General features: G+C 38.5%; 1 protein-coding gene across 2 annotated transcripts in view; it reads right to left on the bottom strand.

Annotated features, from left to right (window-relative positions):
- Positions 1-17,316, bottom strand: part of LOC149222612 (EH domain-containing protein 1-like) — a 282,069-nt gene that overhangs the window by 156,082 nt on the left and 108,671 nt on the right. For both annotated transcript variants that reach the window (XM_089385524.1, XM_089385525.1), the window contains exons 11-13: positions 11,891-12,019; positions 11,547-11,798; positions 11,336-11,415 (exon numbers count right to left, since the gene is read on the bottom strand). In XM_089385524.1, coding sequence (XP_089241650.1) covers positions 11,336-11,415; positions 11,547-11,798; positions 11,891-12,019 — 461 coding nt within the window. The remainder of the gene's footprint in view (positions 1-11,335; positions 11,416-11,546; positions 11,799-11,890; positions 12,020-17,316) is intronic.

Here is a 17,316-nt window from a genome sequence, read left to right as displayed (position 1 = left end):
ACGCATGTTAGTCTATAGTCCACCCAATTATTTCCCACAAGACATAGGTGCTGCTTCCATAGTTTGTATGTCAAATGTCATGCAAATTAAAAACACAAACTGAATGTCTCATATTCTTTGCCTGTCACTCCAGTTATCTCCCCACTGTAATCCAGCCATCACTTGAGAAAAAAAGAAGTTTTAAAAAGGAAAATTCATGTACGTGCTATATGGTCCAGCAAATTTCCATGATACTGACCCTCTAAAATGACGTTTGTTGAAACCAAAAGATAGCACAAGACATTATCCCCATACAGAACATGAGTAGCTTTGTGCCACTTTATGTCTATTAAATCATAAACTATAAGCAAGGCCATTTTATTAGGACCGTGGGGAAACGTCCCCTCAGGGAAGGGAAACGTTTCCCTGGCACGTCCCCCCGAGTTTCCTCCATTTTGGGAGCGTGGGGAAACGTCCCCTACTCGTCCCCAAGTCCCCCGAGCGCGGGGGAGCGAGGAAACTAGACCCCTAGGTGGGGGGGCGAGTCCCCGTGGAACACTGCAATTTTGGCATTCTTGCCAAGTGTGCAGTCCTTGCACACCTCATGTTGGTCCACGTTGAACTATGGCAGCCCTATCGCTATCTCTTTGAGAATCTTTAGCACTCTATGTTGCAGATGCCCCATGCGCCTACGCAATAACTCCCCAAGCTCTCTTCTAGAGTCATGGCCCCCTTTGCTAGTTAACGATGCAGTTATCTCAAACTGCAATCTATATAAACTCTTATGCCTAACCCCAATCTGCTTAGCCACCTTTGAGCCTAAGGGTTTATAAAAACCCTACCTTATCTGAAGGTCACCTCATACCCCTTATCCTCCAATGTTGAAACTAAAATGAGGTTCTTCTTAAGCCCTCGTACATAAAGGACATCTCTGAAATACAGAGGATTTCCAAACTCCATCTCAAATTGAATTGTACCAGTGACCTTGACTCGGTACTTTGTTGATTTCTGGTAGCATCAGATGTGCTCTAAGTCTCAAATTTTCCAGGGAGGCTTATGCACATGTATCCCAAAGAACCCAGAAAGAACTTTGGGAAATTCCAAACAAAAACAATTTTATTAAAATAATTAATTATTTTTAATGGAACCCTAAGTCTAAACTTAGGAAATTAAAATAATTAATGGGTATTAATCTAACTGTGGGTGTAACTTCTAGAAGAAGACGAAGATCAAGCAAAAATGATCGTAGCCATTGATTAGTTTCTAATATGCACCATTTCTTTTCTAAGTAAAGTTAATCTATTAATATGTAACAAAATATGAGTACAATGAGGCTTAGGGCTCAGCAATGTTGAACATTGTTTATCAGAATACCTTGACTGCCCCATCGTTGGGGAAACCAGTCCGCAAAGGCAAAAAATACCCAGATATGGGATATCAGTCTTTAAGACAGGAAAAAACAAAACAAGAGAAGTTCCAACGAGACAAACATAAACCCAAAAAAACTCCAACAGAACAAACATAACAGTAAAAGACCAATCAGCAAAGGAGACCTCAGCTGGCGACACCTGGCTGCCACGCGTCGTCATTTGAACTCGTCCGGGACGGGTATCTCTTCAACTGGACACGCATACTGATACCAATCATCCTCCTTCTTTGACACGTCGCTGTGTGGCCCACACGTAGGTTGGTCGCCACCAGAGCTGCCAGCAGCTGCAGGCGGAGCCAACGCGTCAGTCATGCTGCCACCTGGTGGTCGCGTGGCTCCAGAACTTCCTCCCGCTGCATGCTGACCGCCACCCATGGCCTTGCCATGCAGAGCATCCATTTCCTCGTCCAGCGGATGCTTTCCAGTATCTCGGCCATTCCTGTGTCTGTGAGCCTCCTCTTGCTGCGCTTCAGTACTTCCCGCCGGGGCGGCTTGCAGCTCATTTTCTTCAGTGAAAATGATGGTGATGGTGGCAGTAATCACCGGTCTGTTCAGGTTGCTGCAGAATCTGAATTGGGTCAAGTGGGGAGCTGGGTGAGGGGGCAAAGGGAAGTTGGCAGTGTGAACCGCGACATCGCTTCAGCCACCACCTGGAAATTGTTCGCGTCCCCGACCACTGAGGGTATTAGGATACCTGCCCAAAATAGAGCTATGGGGGTAAGAAAGTGCAGGGGAAGGAGAGGGGGCGGCGGGTTCAAGACTCGGCGTCACCTGAGGGCGGGCGCTACCACCCCGAGTACCACCTCGGTGGCTCCTCATGTGATGACGAACCATGATGGAATGCCTGGCAAAGTTTTCAGAAGGAGAAATGGCAGAGGAATTGAGCAGAGGAGGAGCAGGGGACGACTAGGCGGAGGTTAAATTACAAAGCCTGGAATGGGAGTAGTGATACCCATTGCCAAGATCAACACAGCTCACTAACCAGCAACGACTCCCGGTGACAGTGCGAGAGCAGGGTTCAGCAGATTGGGGCGGGCAATTGCAATGGAGCAAGGGAGGAGGGAAAACAGTATGGCGAGGGGAGTCCATTTCTAGGCACATAATGGCCAGTTCTTGGCCCAAGCATTCATTAAATGCTGCTTGCAGGCGGCCATGAATTCGGCTCAGACTGGTTTGGGATGGAATGCCGACGGCCATGTGGCTCGTCCTCTCACCGCCTACCAGTCAAATCTTCATTAATTACCTTGATTGTCACCCGCATCCGGGTCTAATCTGCGCCATTGAATGTCAACGAGAAGATTATTTAAGGGCGCTTGAGGGTCACTTGGAAAGACACACAGAGTGAGTTCAGGTGTTCAATTTTCTGAAGCAGAGCAGTTGCCAAGAGAATATCAATAGTGAGCTTGTGCAGTGAGGGGCAGAAATAGTTGAGTTGGAGTATCTTCTCTAGAGCCCAGGATACGCAGCAAAGAGACGCCAGAAGGAGGCAACGCAGGACCCAGGAGGGGTTGACGCTGAGCCAGAAGGGCTCACGCAGAAGTAGCGCAGTTCTCCAAGCAGAAGTCTGAATTTGCTGAGGAAGCTGACATTTCTGAGCCAGGAGGACTGGAAACTGCTCTAGAAGGCAAATTGATTCCCAGTTGAAGAGACGCAAAACCTTTGAGGCTAACGCAGGGCCCACGCAGGGGCAGCGCAGAAATAGTCAGGGACACGTTTCAGCTGTCGGATCAGCCGGACCTCGCCAGGTAGAGTGAGGTAATCTCACAAATTTCTTCTGCTAGTTTATTTCTCTGTAACTGGATTGTTGGGAGGGCATCCAGAGTTGTATTCAGAAAACTACTACATAATAATAAAAACCCTCAGATCTGCTGCACCGGTTTTCCTGCATTGGGTTTTTCCGGGGACATTTGTCCAAAAATAACTATGTCATGTGTGTTGTATCTTTCTCTATTGTTTTGTTCTTGTTTCGGCCATATTATTTAATTGGTGTAGGTTGCAATGTATTAGCTTCAATATTTGTTGCAGGAAGCAATAAATAATTTATTTCAATAATTAACAAATAGGAGAAGTTTAATCAGTTGTTGCAGTAGGGATTCTGGTTTGCGGAATTTTCACATACTTCCCATCATCTCCCATCACAATGTTGAATTGCATGTCCCTTTCTAACAGTTTGTGACAATATGCATCATTGTCCACATACCAAAACTAGTAGCCACTGAGCTTTCAATGCAAGTTATGAGTGAAAGCTCCTCCTCAAAATGAGAAGAGGACTCATCTATCTCTACAAAGGCTGCTACTTGGTCCTTCTTAGACCCTTTCTTCCTGTTAGGGCAACTGGTAACATAGTGCCCGAACTGGTGGCATGAAAAACATTTGATCTTGTTGAGATCCTTTTTCTTCTTCTCGCCCTTAGAGCTCAACTCTACACTACCATTGCTCTGTTTTCCCTTTGACTTGCCCCCTTTGTTGTCTAGGGCAAAGTTCTCTTCAGCTTCTTCGATCTAAGCATGAGACCCAGACTAAGCTTACCTGTGAATCTCTTCTTGGACACAAATACCCTATAATCGCTCCCAGTCTGGAAGCTTTTCGCTGGCACATATCCCATCCATGAAGGCTTGCCAGGTTTTGGTGAAACCCAATATGACGAAATTTACCAGATCCCTATCTGGAATAGCCTCACCTACACCAACCAGCTATTCCCTCACTTGGGTAAACTTACTAAGGTAAGACACAAAAGAATCAAACTTCGACATTTTAGTAGTCTGCAGTTTATCCTTCAACACTAGTTTCCTAACCTTGCTCGAACCTTGAGAGAGGCCAATGATGGCAGTCCACATGGCTTTGGTTATCTTCTTCTTGATCAAGTGATAAATTACGTGGTCTTTGACCCCCTCCAAGATGATTCTTCTCGCCTTAACATCTCGTTGGTTATGCGCAACCAACTCTCGAGGGTCAGTGGGTTCAGTTGGGACATTATCAACAAATTCCAACAGCAATTCTCTCACGCCAAGAATAGAAGTTGGACACACCATCCAATCTATCCTCAAATATGAGGCCCTAATACAACATATTGCCAATTCACATTGCCCAGAAACAATGTGCACTACCCAAAAACCCTAGCGGCCAAATTGAACTGGTGAACTCGCTCCCCTTGAATTGCAGAACCTACTCCAAAAGATAAAAATTGTGTTTGGTCTTCAATCAGAGGCTATGATCTGATATTATGTTATATTTCCTTAAAACCCAATAGCTGATTTGCAATTTTCTAAGTGTGCTACCAAAAATACAAACAATTGTTGTTCTGGAAACTTAAATTACAAATACACTGACTTTTCTAACTTAGCATGCACAACGGAAATAAACCAATCAGAAGACAAACACACAAAACACAAGATATATCCAGGAAACCCCAACTATGCGAAAACCTGCAAATTGTGTGTCTTTTATTATCTCCAACAAAGGTAATTCTTCAAAAAATTACAAGGGAAAACTTCCCTTTCACCACATAAAATTATTGATCAATTGCCTCAAGGAAAATCGAACTCCTTCCTGCACACTCACTCAGCGAAATGGTTGCACAGTTCAGCCTATCTGCGCCCTATACAAACATGCAGCTCTCTCTCTCTGGGCACGTGTGAGATTACAGGCTACTTAAGCTAATTGATAAAGGGTAATTCAACCCTCTTCCTCTCTCCTTCCCAATCGTTGAAACTCGGTGATTCGTTGAAACCCTAGTCTCTCTCTTTGCTGATCTGATACACACGCTTTGTGCTGTTCGAACTGGCCACATATTCGCTCTATCTCCTCTTATAATTTCGACCTTAACCCTAGCATCACTCTCAACGGTTGAGATTATATCTTGATGAAAAGTTGAGATTAAATCATAAGTTGACTTTAGGATTTTAAAATTTTCCTAACTTTAACTTTAGGAAATAGTTAAATAAATTAATATTCTGCTAAGTGGTTTCCTTATGGGTCCCTCTGCTCGCCTTGGCACCTAGGCAAGCAGAACCCTTACTTCTCTACTTTAATCAACACCTAGTGACTTTGGACTTTGGCACCTTTGGTTAGTATTCAAAAGGAAAAAGGCTCAACAATCTAGTGACTACACCCGAGCTTGTTGTGTTTGCTTAATGAGTTGGATACCTTTAAATCCATAATATAGTTTGTTGTTGTATTAAGCTAAAATAAACTAAGCTAATCGTACAGTGCAAGATTCGAATAAGCTTTCTCACGAAAAATTGATTGGGTTTATATAGTTCTCGGAGCATTAGTTGCAATCTAAATTTTAGGAAGGCACAAAGAAAACACAATAAGAACCTCATTATTGGCTTTGGACATTGTAACTCTTAGCCAAGGCCCATATGGTGATATAATGATGACGATGATGATATGTATAAACACACACTGTTTGTTATCAATTATATACCTTTGAAACGAGGCATAGCTATTTGTCATAACCTTTGACCTACTACAAAGTATTTATTAATGATTAGTATAATTAGTTTTATAACAATATTCCTTGTTATACGTTGCTTTGCCCTAAAAGCATGTGGAGAAGATTCCATAAGGATTCATCTTCCCATATTTCTTCCTTAGGATGTTTGTGCCATCTAATCATGGATTCACTAATTTGCTTTGATCTCAGTGAATTTTCTCAACTGTTCAAAACTCCTTTTGTCCTAACACATTCAACGTGGAGAAAGAGCAATTCTATCTAAACTAGACACTGCTTTTCTGAACATGATATAAGAAAAGCATTGAATAGCCTTACTTTAGTTGGTAGATTCAAGAGATGTGAAACCTAGCTTCCATTTATTCAAAGCTAAAATGGTGCATAGAAACTTTGGGCTATTTTCTATTTTTAGAACATTCAGACTGAACTAGACACTGCCCTTCCAAACATGATACAAGAAAAATGTTATGAATATAATTCATATAAAAATAATAAATATAAATATAAATATAATAATAATTAATTAACTAATGGTTAGTTAGTTAGTAATGAAAATGCATGTCTTAGAAACATGACCATTCATGAAAGGGCACCTGCTTAGGGTATATAAGTAGGCCCTCATTCTCATTTGTAATCATCCCATATCTCATATCTTAAATCAATTCAATATACAGTTACATGTCTTACAATGGAAATTTATGTCTTTGAAGTATTTTAAAAATTTGCACTGCATATATGACTTTTGGTCGTTACATTGGTATCAGAGTTGTTCAATCCTCTGGACACTCAACCACTGAAGAGAACCAGTCTGATCTGGCCTTTGGCCATTAATCCTTCGTCAACCTTGTTGTTGTCACAATTGAAGCGTTTCGCTACACAAAGTTGGAGTTTCTTTGTTTCGCCAGTTTCGTAAAAAAAAAAAAAGATAGTCAAAGAAAAAGTACATATAAAGATTAAAAAAAAATTAAAGAAAAAAATCATATAAAAAATATACTAATAAAAAAAATAGTTTGATGCAAATTTTGAACATTCATATATATAAAAAGGTTCTACTTTATTGATAAAAAGTGCAGGATAAAGTTATAAGGGAATATTTCCAAATATCTTTAAAACTATATGTAAGATAAAGGAGAGTAGATAAGATTATCGTGATTCCTCATTAAGTGGTTTACAAGCTCGTGGTTTTAGCAACCCATGCTAATTTCCCATGGTATTTTCAAGGTAAAAGAAAAACAAAAAGAATACAAAATCTCTTTATGTGAATGGTAAGTTTTACTTTTTACATGGAGAAAATAAACCAAGTCAAAGGCACATAAGTGGACATATTTTATATTATACTCCAAAGAGGTGAATAGCCACGTTTCACTAGGGTTGTAACTTTTCAAAAAGTTAAAAAATTATAAATATATATAGAAAAAAAAATTAAAAAGGGGTTTATAAAGAAAAATAAAGTTTAAAAAAAAAAATCTTTTGATAACTATTCATCACAAATTTCCAAAGATCAGAAGATTAATCTAGGATGGTCTAATCCATTCTCAGTACAACAATTTTGTCTCTCACTCAGAGCATCATATATCAATGAATATGAAAGTTCAAATACGAGAAGATATTCTCAATCAATTTTGAGGACAAAGTTTCTTGAAGAGAGAACCAATGTTATGAATATAATTCATATAAAAATAATAAATATAAATATGATAATAATTAATTAACTAATTCTTAGTCAGTTAGTAATGAAAAGGCATGTCTTAGAGACATGACCATTCATGAAATGGCACCTGCCTAGGGTAAATAAGCAGGCCCTCATTCTCATTTGTAATCATTTCATATCTCACATCAATTAAATATACAATAATCAATATACAGTTACATGTCTTACAATGGACATTTATGTCTTTGGAGTATTTTAAAGATTTTCGTTGTGTATACGACTTTTGGTCGTTACGTTGGTATCAGAGTTGTCTGATCTTCTGGATGCTCAACCGCTGAAGAGAACTATTCTAATCCGACCTTTGGCCATTAATCCTTCGTCAATCTTGTTGTCGTCACAATTGAAGCGTTTTGCTACACAAATTTGGAGTTTCTCTATTTCGTTAGTTTCGTAAAAAAAAGAACGAAAAAAAGAAGATAGTCAAAGAAAAAAAGAGAAAAGAAGAAAAAGAAGTACATATAAAGATTAAAAAATATATATTTAAAGAAAAAAATCCTATAAAAAATAAACTATTTAAAAAAATAGTTCGATGTAAATTTTGAAAGAGAACATTCATATATATAAAAAGGTCCTACATTATCGATAAAAAGTGCATGATGAATATTTCCAAATATCTTTAAAACTATAAGTAAGAGAAGGAAGATTAGATAAGATTAGTGTGATTCTTCATTAAGTGGTTTACAAGCTCGTGGTTTTAGCAACCCATGGTAATTGCCCATGGTATTTTCAAGGTAAAAGAAAAAAAAAAAGGAACACAAAATCTCTTTATGTGAATGGTAAGTTTTACTTTTTACATGGAAAAAATTAACCAAGTCAAAGGCACATAAGTGGACATATATTTTATATTATACTCCAAAGAGGTGAATAGCCACGTTTCACTAGGGTTGTAACTTTTCGAAAAAACTATATATAAATAAATAAATAATAATAATAAATATACATAGAAAAAAAAGGCTTATAAAAAAAAGAGTTCAAGAAAAAAAATATTATAATTCTATTTTTGAAAAAAATATTATTTTAGAAGTTAAAACACAAGTTGAAGTACAAAGTGCAAGGGATTATATTAAAAATCTTGGCTACATAAAAGATTACAAGGTTACATTGGTATCTAAGTATGGAGGAAGAAAAGATGAGTTCCACACAACAATCGTTAGTTTGGACTAAATGTCCATTTTGTCTAGACATTATTGGTTACACTTATATTAAAAAAAAGGCAAAATAAAATGTCTAGCGTGTGGAAGATTATTTAGTACCGAAGAGCATAATGATAATGAACAGATACAAATTAAAAAATTAAAGGAAGAAATCGCAAAACTTCAATAAAAGAACGAAGCATCAGAAAAGAAATATAAAGATCTTGAAGATCAGTTTCATGAAAAATCAACAAAAAGCAACGAAGAAATTTGGTGTCTAAGGGACCACAATGAGAAATTACTTTCACAGATAAAAGAGTCCAAGGTCAAGAAACAAAGACTAAAACAATAAAAGGAAAGTTTTGATAAGGAACTAAAGGAGAATCTATCAAAAAAAGAAAAAGAAAATGTGTGCCTAAAAACCCTTAATCAAAAGTTATTAGAGAAAATAAAAAATTTAAAAAACAAAGAGAAAGATACTAAGGACAAAATCAACGATTCAGAAAATGGCGAACTTTCATGTCTAAAGATTCATAACCAAGCCTTACTTATGCAAATAAAGAAGCTTAAAAGTGACAAGAAATCACTAGATGACAAGTTAGAGAAACTGCAAGAAGTAATATTGAAGCCTCCAGTCGTTTCAGCCCAAGTTGAAATTAAAAAAACAAATACCGATCCAGTTAAAATCGTAACTCAAGCAAAGGATAAACCTACTGAAGTGAAGACACATGTAGAAGTTGCAGTTCAAACAATGGACATTCCATATGATGATTCAATAGGCAACTCAACAACAACACTGCCTGAAGGAAATCAGAAACAACCACTAACATGATAAGGGAAAGCCCAACCAAAAGAACTATTTATCGACATTTGAATCACAAAAATAGACTTTCCAATCAATCTACGTACCAGTGTCACTCAAAACATACACAACAAATTTATGTTCCCAAGAATACTAAAGTTTGCAGAATCCAGTCATACGACAACTATTCATCACAAATTTCCAAAAATTAGAAGATTCCACAAAAGATTAATCTAGGATGGTCTGATCCATTCTCAGTACGACAATTTTTTCCAGTGTTGATAATATCGGTATCGGGAAAATATCGGCGAGGGTCCAGAAAATATCTTATCGGCAAAAATATCGGCAAAATATCGGCAAGCATAAAAAATAATTTTTTCAAATTTTTAAATATAGCCGATATTTTGCCGATATTTTCAAAATATCGCGATATTTTGCCGATATTTTCCGATATTTGCCGATATTTGCCGATATTTTCAAAACAGAAAATATCGCGATATTTTCTCGGCGATATATCGTTTTGCCGAAAATATCGCGATATTTCCGAATATCGCCGATATTATCAACAGTGATTTTTTCTATCACTCAGAGCATCATATCATCTTTTATCAATGAATATGAAAGTTCAGAGACGAGAAGATATTCTTAGTAAGCTTTGAGGACAAAGTTTCTTGAAGAGAGAGGCAATGTTATGAATATAATTCATATAAAAATAATAAATATAAATATAAATGTAATAATAACTAAATTAACTAATGGTTAGTTAGTTAGTAATGAAAAGGCATGTCTTAGAGACATGAACATTCATGAAAGGGCACCTACCTAGGGTATATAAGCAAGCCCTCATTCTCATTTGTAATCATCTCATATCTCATATCTTAAATCAATTCAATATGCAATAATCAATATACAGTTACATGTCTTACAATGAAGTATTTTAAAGATTTCCGCTGCGTATATGACTTTTGGTCGTTACAAAAACATTGTATAGTCTTCCTTTAGATGGTAGATCAAGACATATGAAACTGAATTTACATTTATGCCAACCTGAAATGACCAATAGATATTTAGGTCTGCTTGTTCTTTCGTTTGACTTATTTTATTGACCAAATAGTCATTTAAGAATTGGATGCTCTTCTTTCATTGCTCTAGACGATCTTCATTGCTGACAGGGTATTTTTTAGACGCAATTTTTTGCCAATTGGTAATTTATAAGGTAATGCACTAAACACTCAAAGAAATTGCTAGTCTCTCCATAGGCATAGGAGAGTAACAAACCAACAAACAAGAAATACTTTAGAAAGAAGATGGTTTTGGCAGAAGCAGCTAACATCTTAGTTACAGTAAAGACACTGGTATGACTGGAAATACACTTACCCAGCCAACCAGACTAATATTTGAAGCTGCAGCATACCGATCTACATCAGACTTACTAGTCATTTAGAAGGTCTATATGACTGGTTTCTAGAACTACTCTGTACAGCATTTTAGAATTTCCTCTAAGGTCTCCAGAATGGAAATTGTGATCCTTTGCCAGGATATTAGTTCAACAAAAAAGAAAAAGAAAAATACTCGTTGGAATGAAAGACAAGTCAGGGCATCAAACTACAATAGCCAGCATCCATCTAGCATTTGGGTTCATGTAAAATGGCAAGAGAGTAGAGAAACTGTAAGACAAAAGCCAATATGAGAAAGCACAAGCTACAAATAAATCCATAGTATCGAGCAGCAAAGATTCAAGATATGATTAACTCGTTATTAAAATAATTTAAAAACTTCCCTTTTGCTCAAAGATAAAATCACAAGACAGTTTTGAAAAACCTACCCAACATATATCCGATTAACTTCAGGTGTATTCAGAACTTTTCCAAGCGACCACATCAATGCCCCATATACTCTCATCCACTGTGGGGACAATAGAAAACATCGAAGAGAAGTAGAGAAGAAAAAGGACATAACAAGACTAAAAAACAAATTGTGCAAGAGATATTAACCTTTAAGAAATTGGGCATTGCAATAAAATAATAGATTTCTACCTGTTGCGTATCAACCTGATCTGCTTTGTTGAGCACTACTCGTATCTTATCATCATGGCCACGAAGAGAGCCAATCACACGCTTAAATTCATCACTAATATCAAGCTTCTGAGGGTCAAATAACAATAATATAAGATCGCACTTTGTGGCAAACCATGAAGTCACGCCAGTGAAGTCATAGCTGCGTTGTGTACGCTGTTTCTCTCCAGAAAGAACTCCTGGAGTATCAACAAAGGTGATATGCTCCAGAAGCTGTAGGAATACAATAGAAACAGGAATAAGCATCCACTCCAGGAAAGAAAGGAAATACAGAATCCTGTAGAGATATCTTCTTAATAACTTACAGGATGTGGCATTTGTGAACACTCAAATTTAGAGAGGAAAGCAGTTCCAAATCTTGTTAACCCGGCAAAAGGCATATCTGCTTGCATGGCAACTGTGTTACCAGGTACACTTCTCTCATCAGGCCCTGACTGAAAATTATCCAAACAACATTCAACATTCAGATGTATTTCAGATGCTAAACTGTGACAAATAACATCTTTGTGCTTCAAAACCAGATGATATGCTTTGATTCCAGAAAGAACAAATCCATGTTAAACTGCAATGTTAAACAACTAATATAGGAAGAAGCTGGTATAGAGATAATGACTCACAAACAGAGATCAGAATATGAAGAGAAACTTTAAAATTGGTATATGCATTAAACTAGAGTAGATCACTACAAAAACAAAAATAATGATAGTAGAGACTGAAAAATATAGAAAGTAAATCCATATGAGGCTAAACCATCCTGCAAAAAGAGGAGAAATGCTTGAAGAAGCAATCTAGGTACAGCATCACTAAACCGGTTATTACTTGAATTTTAATACACAATATCACATAATACAACTGCTTTATATCAGACTAGGGTTCCTATGCCTAGACTCCTGTAAAAACTCTTGTATAAGTGGTTCAGCAATAGGAGGTCTTTTAAAGCTCAAACAATTCAAAGTCAGCTGTTGAGTGCTAACTAAACTTCCCTGTCATCGCAATCTTCATCAGGTTTCTATTTCTTAACTCTGCTTTTCCAATTAAATTATACATACAGCCTGAAATGGTCATTGTGCAATACACAGAATAAGTAAATCAAAAACCTTAATTCTCCAACAAAGTTAGTGCTAGAACATTAACTCATCATTATTTTCAATTTCAGCAACCTATATATGAACTTCATATCAGCAACTTGCTGCACCTTATTAAAGATTTCACACCAATTATCATGCATGAAAATTAGAATTAGAAAATATGGATCGATGAAAACATTGACAATGGTGGGTGGCTGCCCTATCGTCTGCTCACACTGCATAAGTACTGTAACTCTTCACACATAAATCACTGCTTTCTCTTAGGCGACTGCAGTGTTTATGTCATTTTCTGGCAGAAATAAAATAGCAGAATACTGTAGTTATACAGATTGTGAATTGGCAGCAGCTGACTTTTTTCTGTGTTAGTTGGGAAATTTGGAGAGTCGGTATGATATTCAACATGAATGTGATATGATTCATTGCTAGGATAGTTGTCATGGCCCCAATGTAAAAACTAACTGTTCTCTTCTAGTCTTGATCTATTACACAGTACACTTACCATTGCTGCCGATTACAGCAAAATCTCACACTTCTCAGGATGAAGTCCAAAATCTCAAGTGCAAGACCCACTATCCTCAAGAGATGGGGGGCAGCAGGCACTATCACCTCACCAACCAACTGTGACATACATAACTATGATTGGTGCACTTTGTAAGGCTTTCAAACTAGATGAAACCTGTAACTTTTTGAAGGCTATGAAAGCAAAAGGATGCACTCTGGATAAAGTAACATATTGTTCTTTAATTGATGTATTAAGGCAAAAAAGGTTAAGTCGTATAGGTTGTTTGAAAAGTTGCTAAATGATATATGTGTGTGTGCGTGCACATGCAACATTAAAATAAAACTTGGTAAGGCTGTCCTATATGATTGGAAACATTTTGATTGGACCAACTTGTAGTAGGCCTAGGGCCGACCTCTAGGGGTTCCGATATTAACATGGATATGACAAGACTTGGATGGACGACTTGAAGACTTGGAAGACTTGACGTTTTTGCCTACATTTCTTGTGGACGCACTCATCCTTGAAGGGCCTTTGGAGGCTCAGATGCTATGCATTGAAGCCCCGTGTTTCCATCTTTTATGGAGGTGCCCCTATCTTTAGGGTCTATTTGGTTAGGATCATTGTCCATGTTGCTTGATAAGCCCATACTTTTATATTTTAATATTAAGTAATTATTATTAAAGAAGAGGGCCTTTTGCCCCTTCATAGGCTAGATTAGGAACTTGTACTAAAGAAATTAATATTTTGATGTAAAAGGAAGTGGACCAACTCCATATAAATAGAGATGAACTTCCACACCATTTTCTCATGGATGGATTGGAGGGTGGGGGAGGGGAATCCCTTAGCCAGTTCTGAAATTTCTACTACTTGTCTCATTTTCTAAAAGCTTGTGGAAGGATGGTAGAGCGACTTCTTGTGGAGATAGTTTTGTGAATGATTTTTGCCACTTTCATGGATATTCATGGCTAGGGTTTATGAATGATCTTGATTTACTGAGTAAGTGGCCTCTCTAATCTTGTTGGATTTATGTATGAATGATTATTAAGTGTAATTGTGCTTTTCTAGTGGAGAGGGTGCATTCACTTGGTCTCTTCTTGGATAAATCCCTTCTTGAAAACCTCAAGAAGAATTTTAGTGGGGAATCTTCCCATAAACTTATTGAATTTTGTAGAATACTAGGTGGATCTTCTAGGGTTAACAGTGGACAGCCCTAGATATCGCCTTAGATCCACTTGCTTCCCACGAAGGGAATCCTTAGTTGACCCCATATGCCTCAAAAAATAGTGGTAGGATAAGGCATCGGTTTATAGTCTTTCATCAATCCAAACCCTAAAATTCTTTCAAAACTATTTTGCTATATTTACTCTTCACATCACCTTGGAACTCCTTTCTCTAAATCGCAACAATTTTAACCTAAGAAAGGCCCCATTGAGCTAGAGAAGAGTTAGCCTGAAGTGCAAAAGAGGGTTGGGGTGAGGTGACAGTGGCCCCCTCTTCATTTCACTCAGATCACACTTGAGATATTTGAACTTTATCTCAAGAAGTGTGAGATTGTGTGATAACATTTCCAATGGTGTTATTGGATTTATTGTTCATGCCAATTACCCATCTCTTCACATGAACCATTATAGTACTAGACACTATAGCAGAGCTAGCCTTCCCATGTAAGAACTAACACTTCATATGGCCAACCCACATATGGGCATTACAGCATGCCTCACCCCCACCCCAAGGACCCTTACAAAAATCCATGACCCTCACACAACAGTGACATCATGTCCAATGGAGGAACTCATCCATCACAACATGTGCACGACCCATCATGCAACAATCAAAATAAATAGTGGCACATCCTTGCCATATGGGCCACAAAATATTTATTGTAGCCCTCCACCTAAGAATCCCTACTACCCTTTCCCTGGTTCTTCGCCCCAGTCCTCGCCTCACCAACCTGTTTTACTTCAGGCCAGTCTCAACTTTGTCCAACCTTCATTGGCCCAACAAACTCAAGTGTTTGAGCAATTAAGCATGGCTAATCCCACACATCCACAAAAAAAGGGAAGAACAATGGCCAAAACCAACCTCAAAAGTTAGGGAGAAATGCCCACAACCCAACCAATAGAGTTGGAAACAACCCTGACACCACAAAGTTACAAACCAACACCAAAACTTTGGCCCCAATAACTAGCCCATCCAAAGAAAAAAACCAAATTAAGAGAAACTTTCCTTATACACTTTGTGGCAAAATGGGCATTACACTTATTACTACCCTCAAATAGGTGCATTAAGACGATAAAGGAACTATTGGCTAACGCGTGTACTAATACCACAAGCGAATAATACCAACCAACCATAGTTCCCTAACCATTGAAAACCTATGTTGTTGTGAATCCTCCCTCAACAAGGAGTAGTTGCTACCCAACAAGAGACCAACAACTCCACCGACCCATTGAGCTATTCTCATCCAGTGAATAATCGTGCCCAACTAAGAGATCCATCATACCAAAACATTTATATTAACTTCACAACCATCCACCTTCAAATCCACAACCAACAATACAGCATGCACCTTGACCTTTATAAAGCAATGCATGGTGATACCAAATTTGTTGAAGTTTCTAAGTTTACTTAGTTTAGAAACCCTTCATGCACTTTTTCTGATTTATTCCTACCTACTTGTTATTTTTCTTTAACAAGTTATTTACAAAGTAAATATTGAAAATAAACACCAGTGCATGCTCAACATATTACAAATTAGCAACTAAAATAAACAAGAACAAACACACCACATGACACCATTATTTTTGGACCAATGTCCTCGGAAAAACCCAATGTGAGAAAACCGGTGCAGCTATCTAAGCGTTTTCTTATTAAGCAATATCAAAGTACAATTTGGGTGCTGAAACTGGCCTACCCAACAGAGAATTTCCTTAGCAGCTATACCTCACAGTTTGAAAGAAATCTCCTGGCTGAAACCCCGAAAAATTCTTTCGACAGCTCCTTAGCTCAAATCTGCTCTGCAACCCTAGCGTCTGCCCAATCTGGACTGTGTCAGCCCCTCTCTGTCTCACGCTAGCCCTACGTCAGCCTTTCTTGGCCTGTGTCAACCCCAGGAGGCCCTGCATCAGCTTTCTGGCCCTCTGTGTCAGCTCTTGGAGCCTCTGCTTCAGCTGCGCTGGCCCCTCTAGTGCTTTGTGCAGCACATGGTTGCCTCTGTGTGGCCATGCGTGAGCCCTGCTCTACGTCACCCTCCTTGGCTGCAGCGCTGCTCCCCCGGCACAATCTTTGCCTTCTCTGTTTCTCTGTACTCAATGCCCCTCAGCTGCTCTCCTGATCACTGATTCTATCTCTCTTAGCAAACCCCGCTCTAGAGAATAGAATGACTGATCATTTGGTGTATTCTCCAAGTGACCCTCAAGCCTCCTCTTATACTTTTTCTGTTGACATATCAACGACGGAGATTAAGTCCCTAATCAACGGCCAAGATTAGATCTGGCTTGATCCATGTCTTTTGGACCATTCTAACACATATTCATATTAATACACATTAATATTTTATTTTCCCTAAGTTTAGACTTAGGGACTCCATTAAAAATATTAATTATTTTAATATCTCCTGATATGTTTAGAATCTGCCCAAACACTTTCTGGGTATTGGAGATCTCATGCGCCCCAACCTCTCCACCAAATTTCGTGGTTGGAGCACATCCGATGCTACCCCAAATCAACACTCCCTCTTAGCGAGGATTGTGCTCTAGCAATACTCCTCACTAAGTATTACTCTGATCATCCGGCATCGGTACCTGTGCTGATGCTAGGCCTTCCTGCGCAACATCCTCTGCACTACTGCCTCCTGTACTACTGCTCATGGTTCTACCACTACCACTGCTGCATCTATACGACAGCTCCCTCTGCATCCGTGCTGTTGCTGGTCCTTTCTCCCAGCACTGCATTCACATTGCACCTCCTCTCATCAAGCTGCATCGTGTTGCCCACTGCTGCATTGCAACTCAGTTACTGAGAAGTAAGTAACTGATCTCCCAACTGACCTCCCTATTGGGCTAGAAACACCGACTAATGCTGAAGCACCCTCTGTCGCTTACAAGTGCTCCCTCTCTAACCTTTGCGCTGCTGCAACAAC

Source organism: Pinus tabuliformis, chromosome Q (genome assembly GCF_031772625.1).
Source record: "Pinus tabuliformis cultivar Carrire ecotype Pingquan chromosome Q, CPIR1, whole genome shotgun sequence".
Classification (NCBI taxonomy): Eukaryota; Viridiplantae; Streptophyta; class Pinopsida; order Pinales; family Pinaceae; genus Pinus; species Pinus tabuliformis.
The sequence above is the reverse complement of the archived record's forward strand: the minus strand, read 5'-3'. Positions and strand labels throughout refer to the sequence as shown.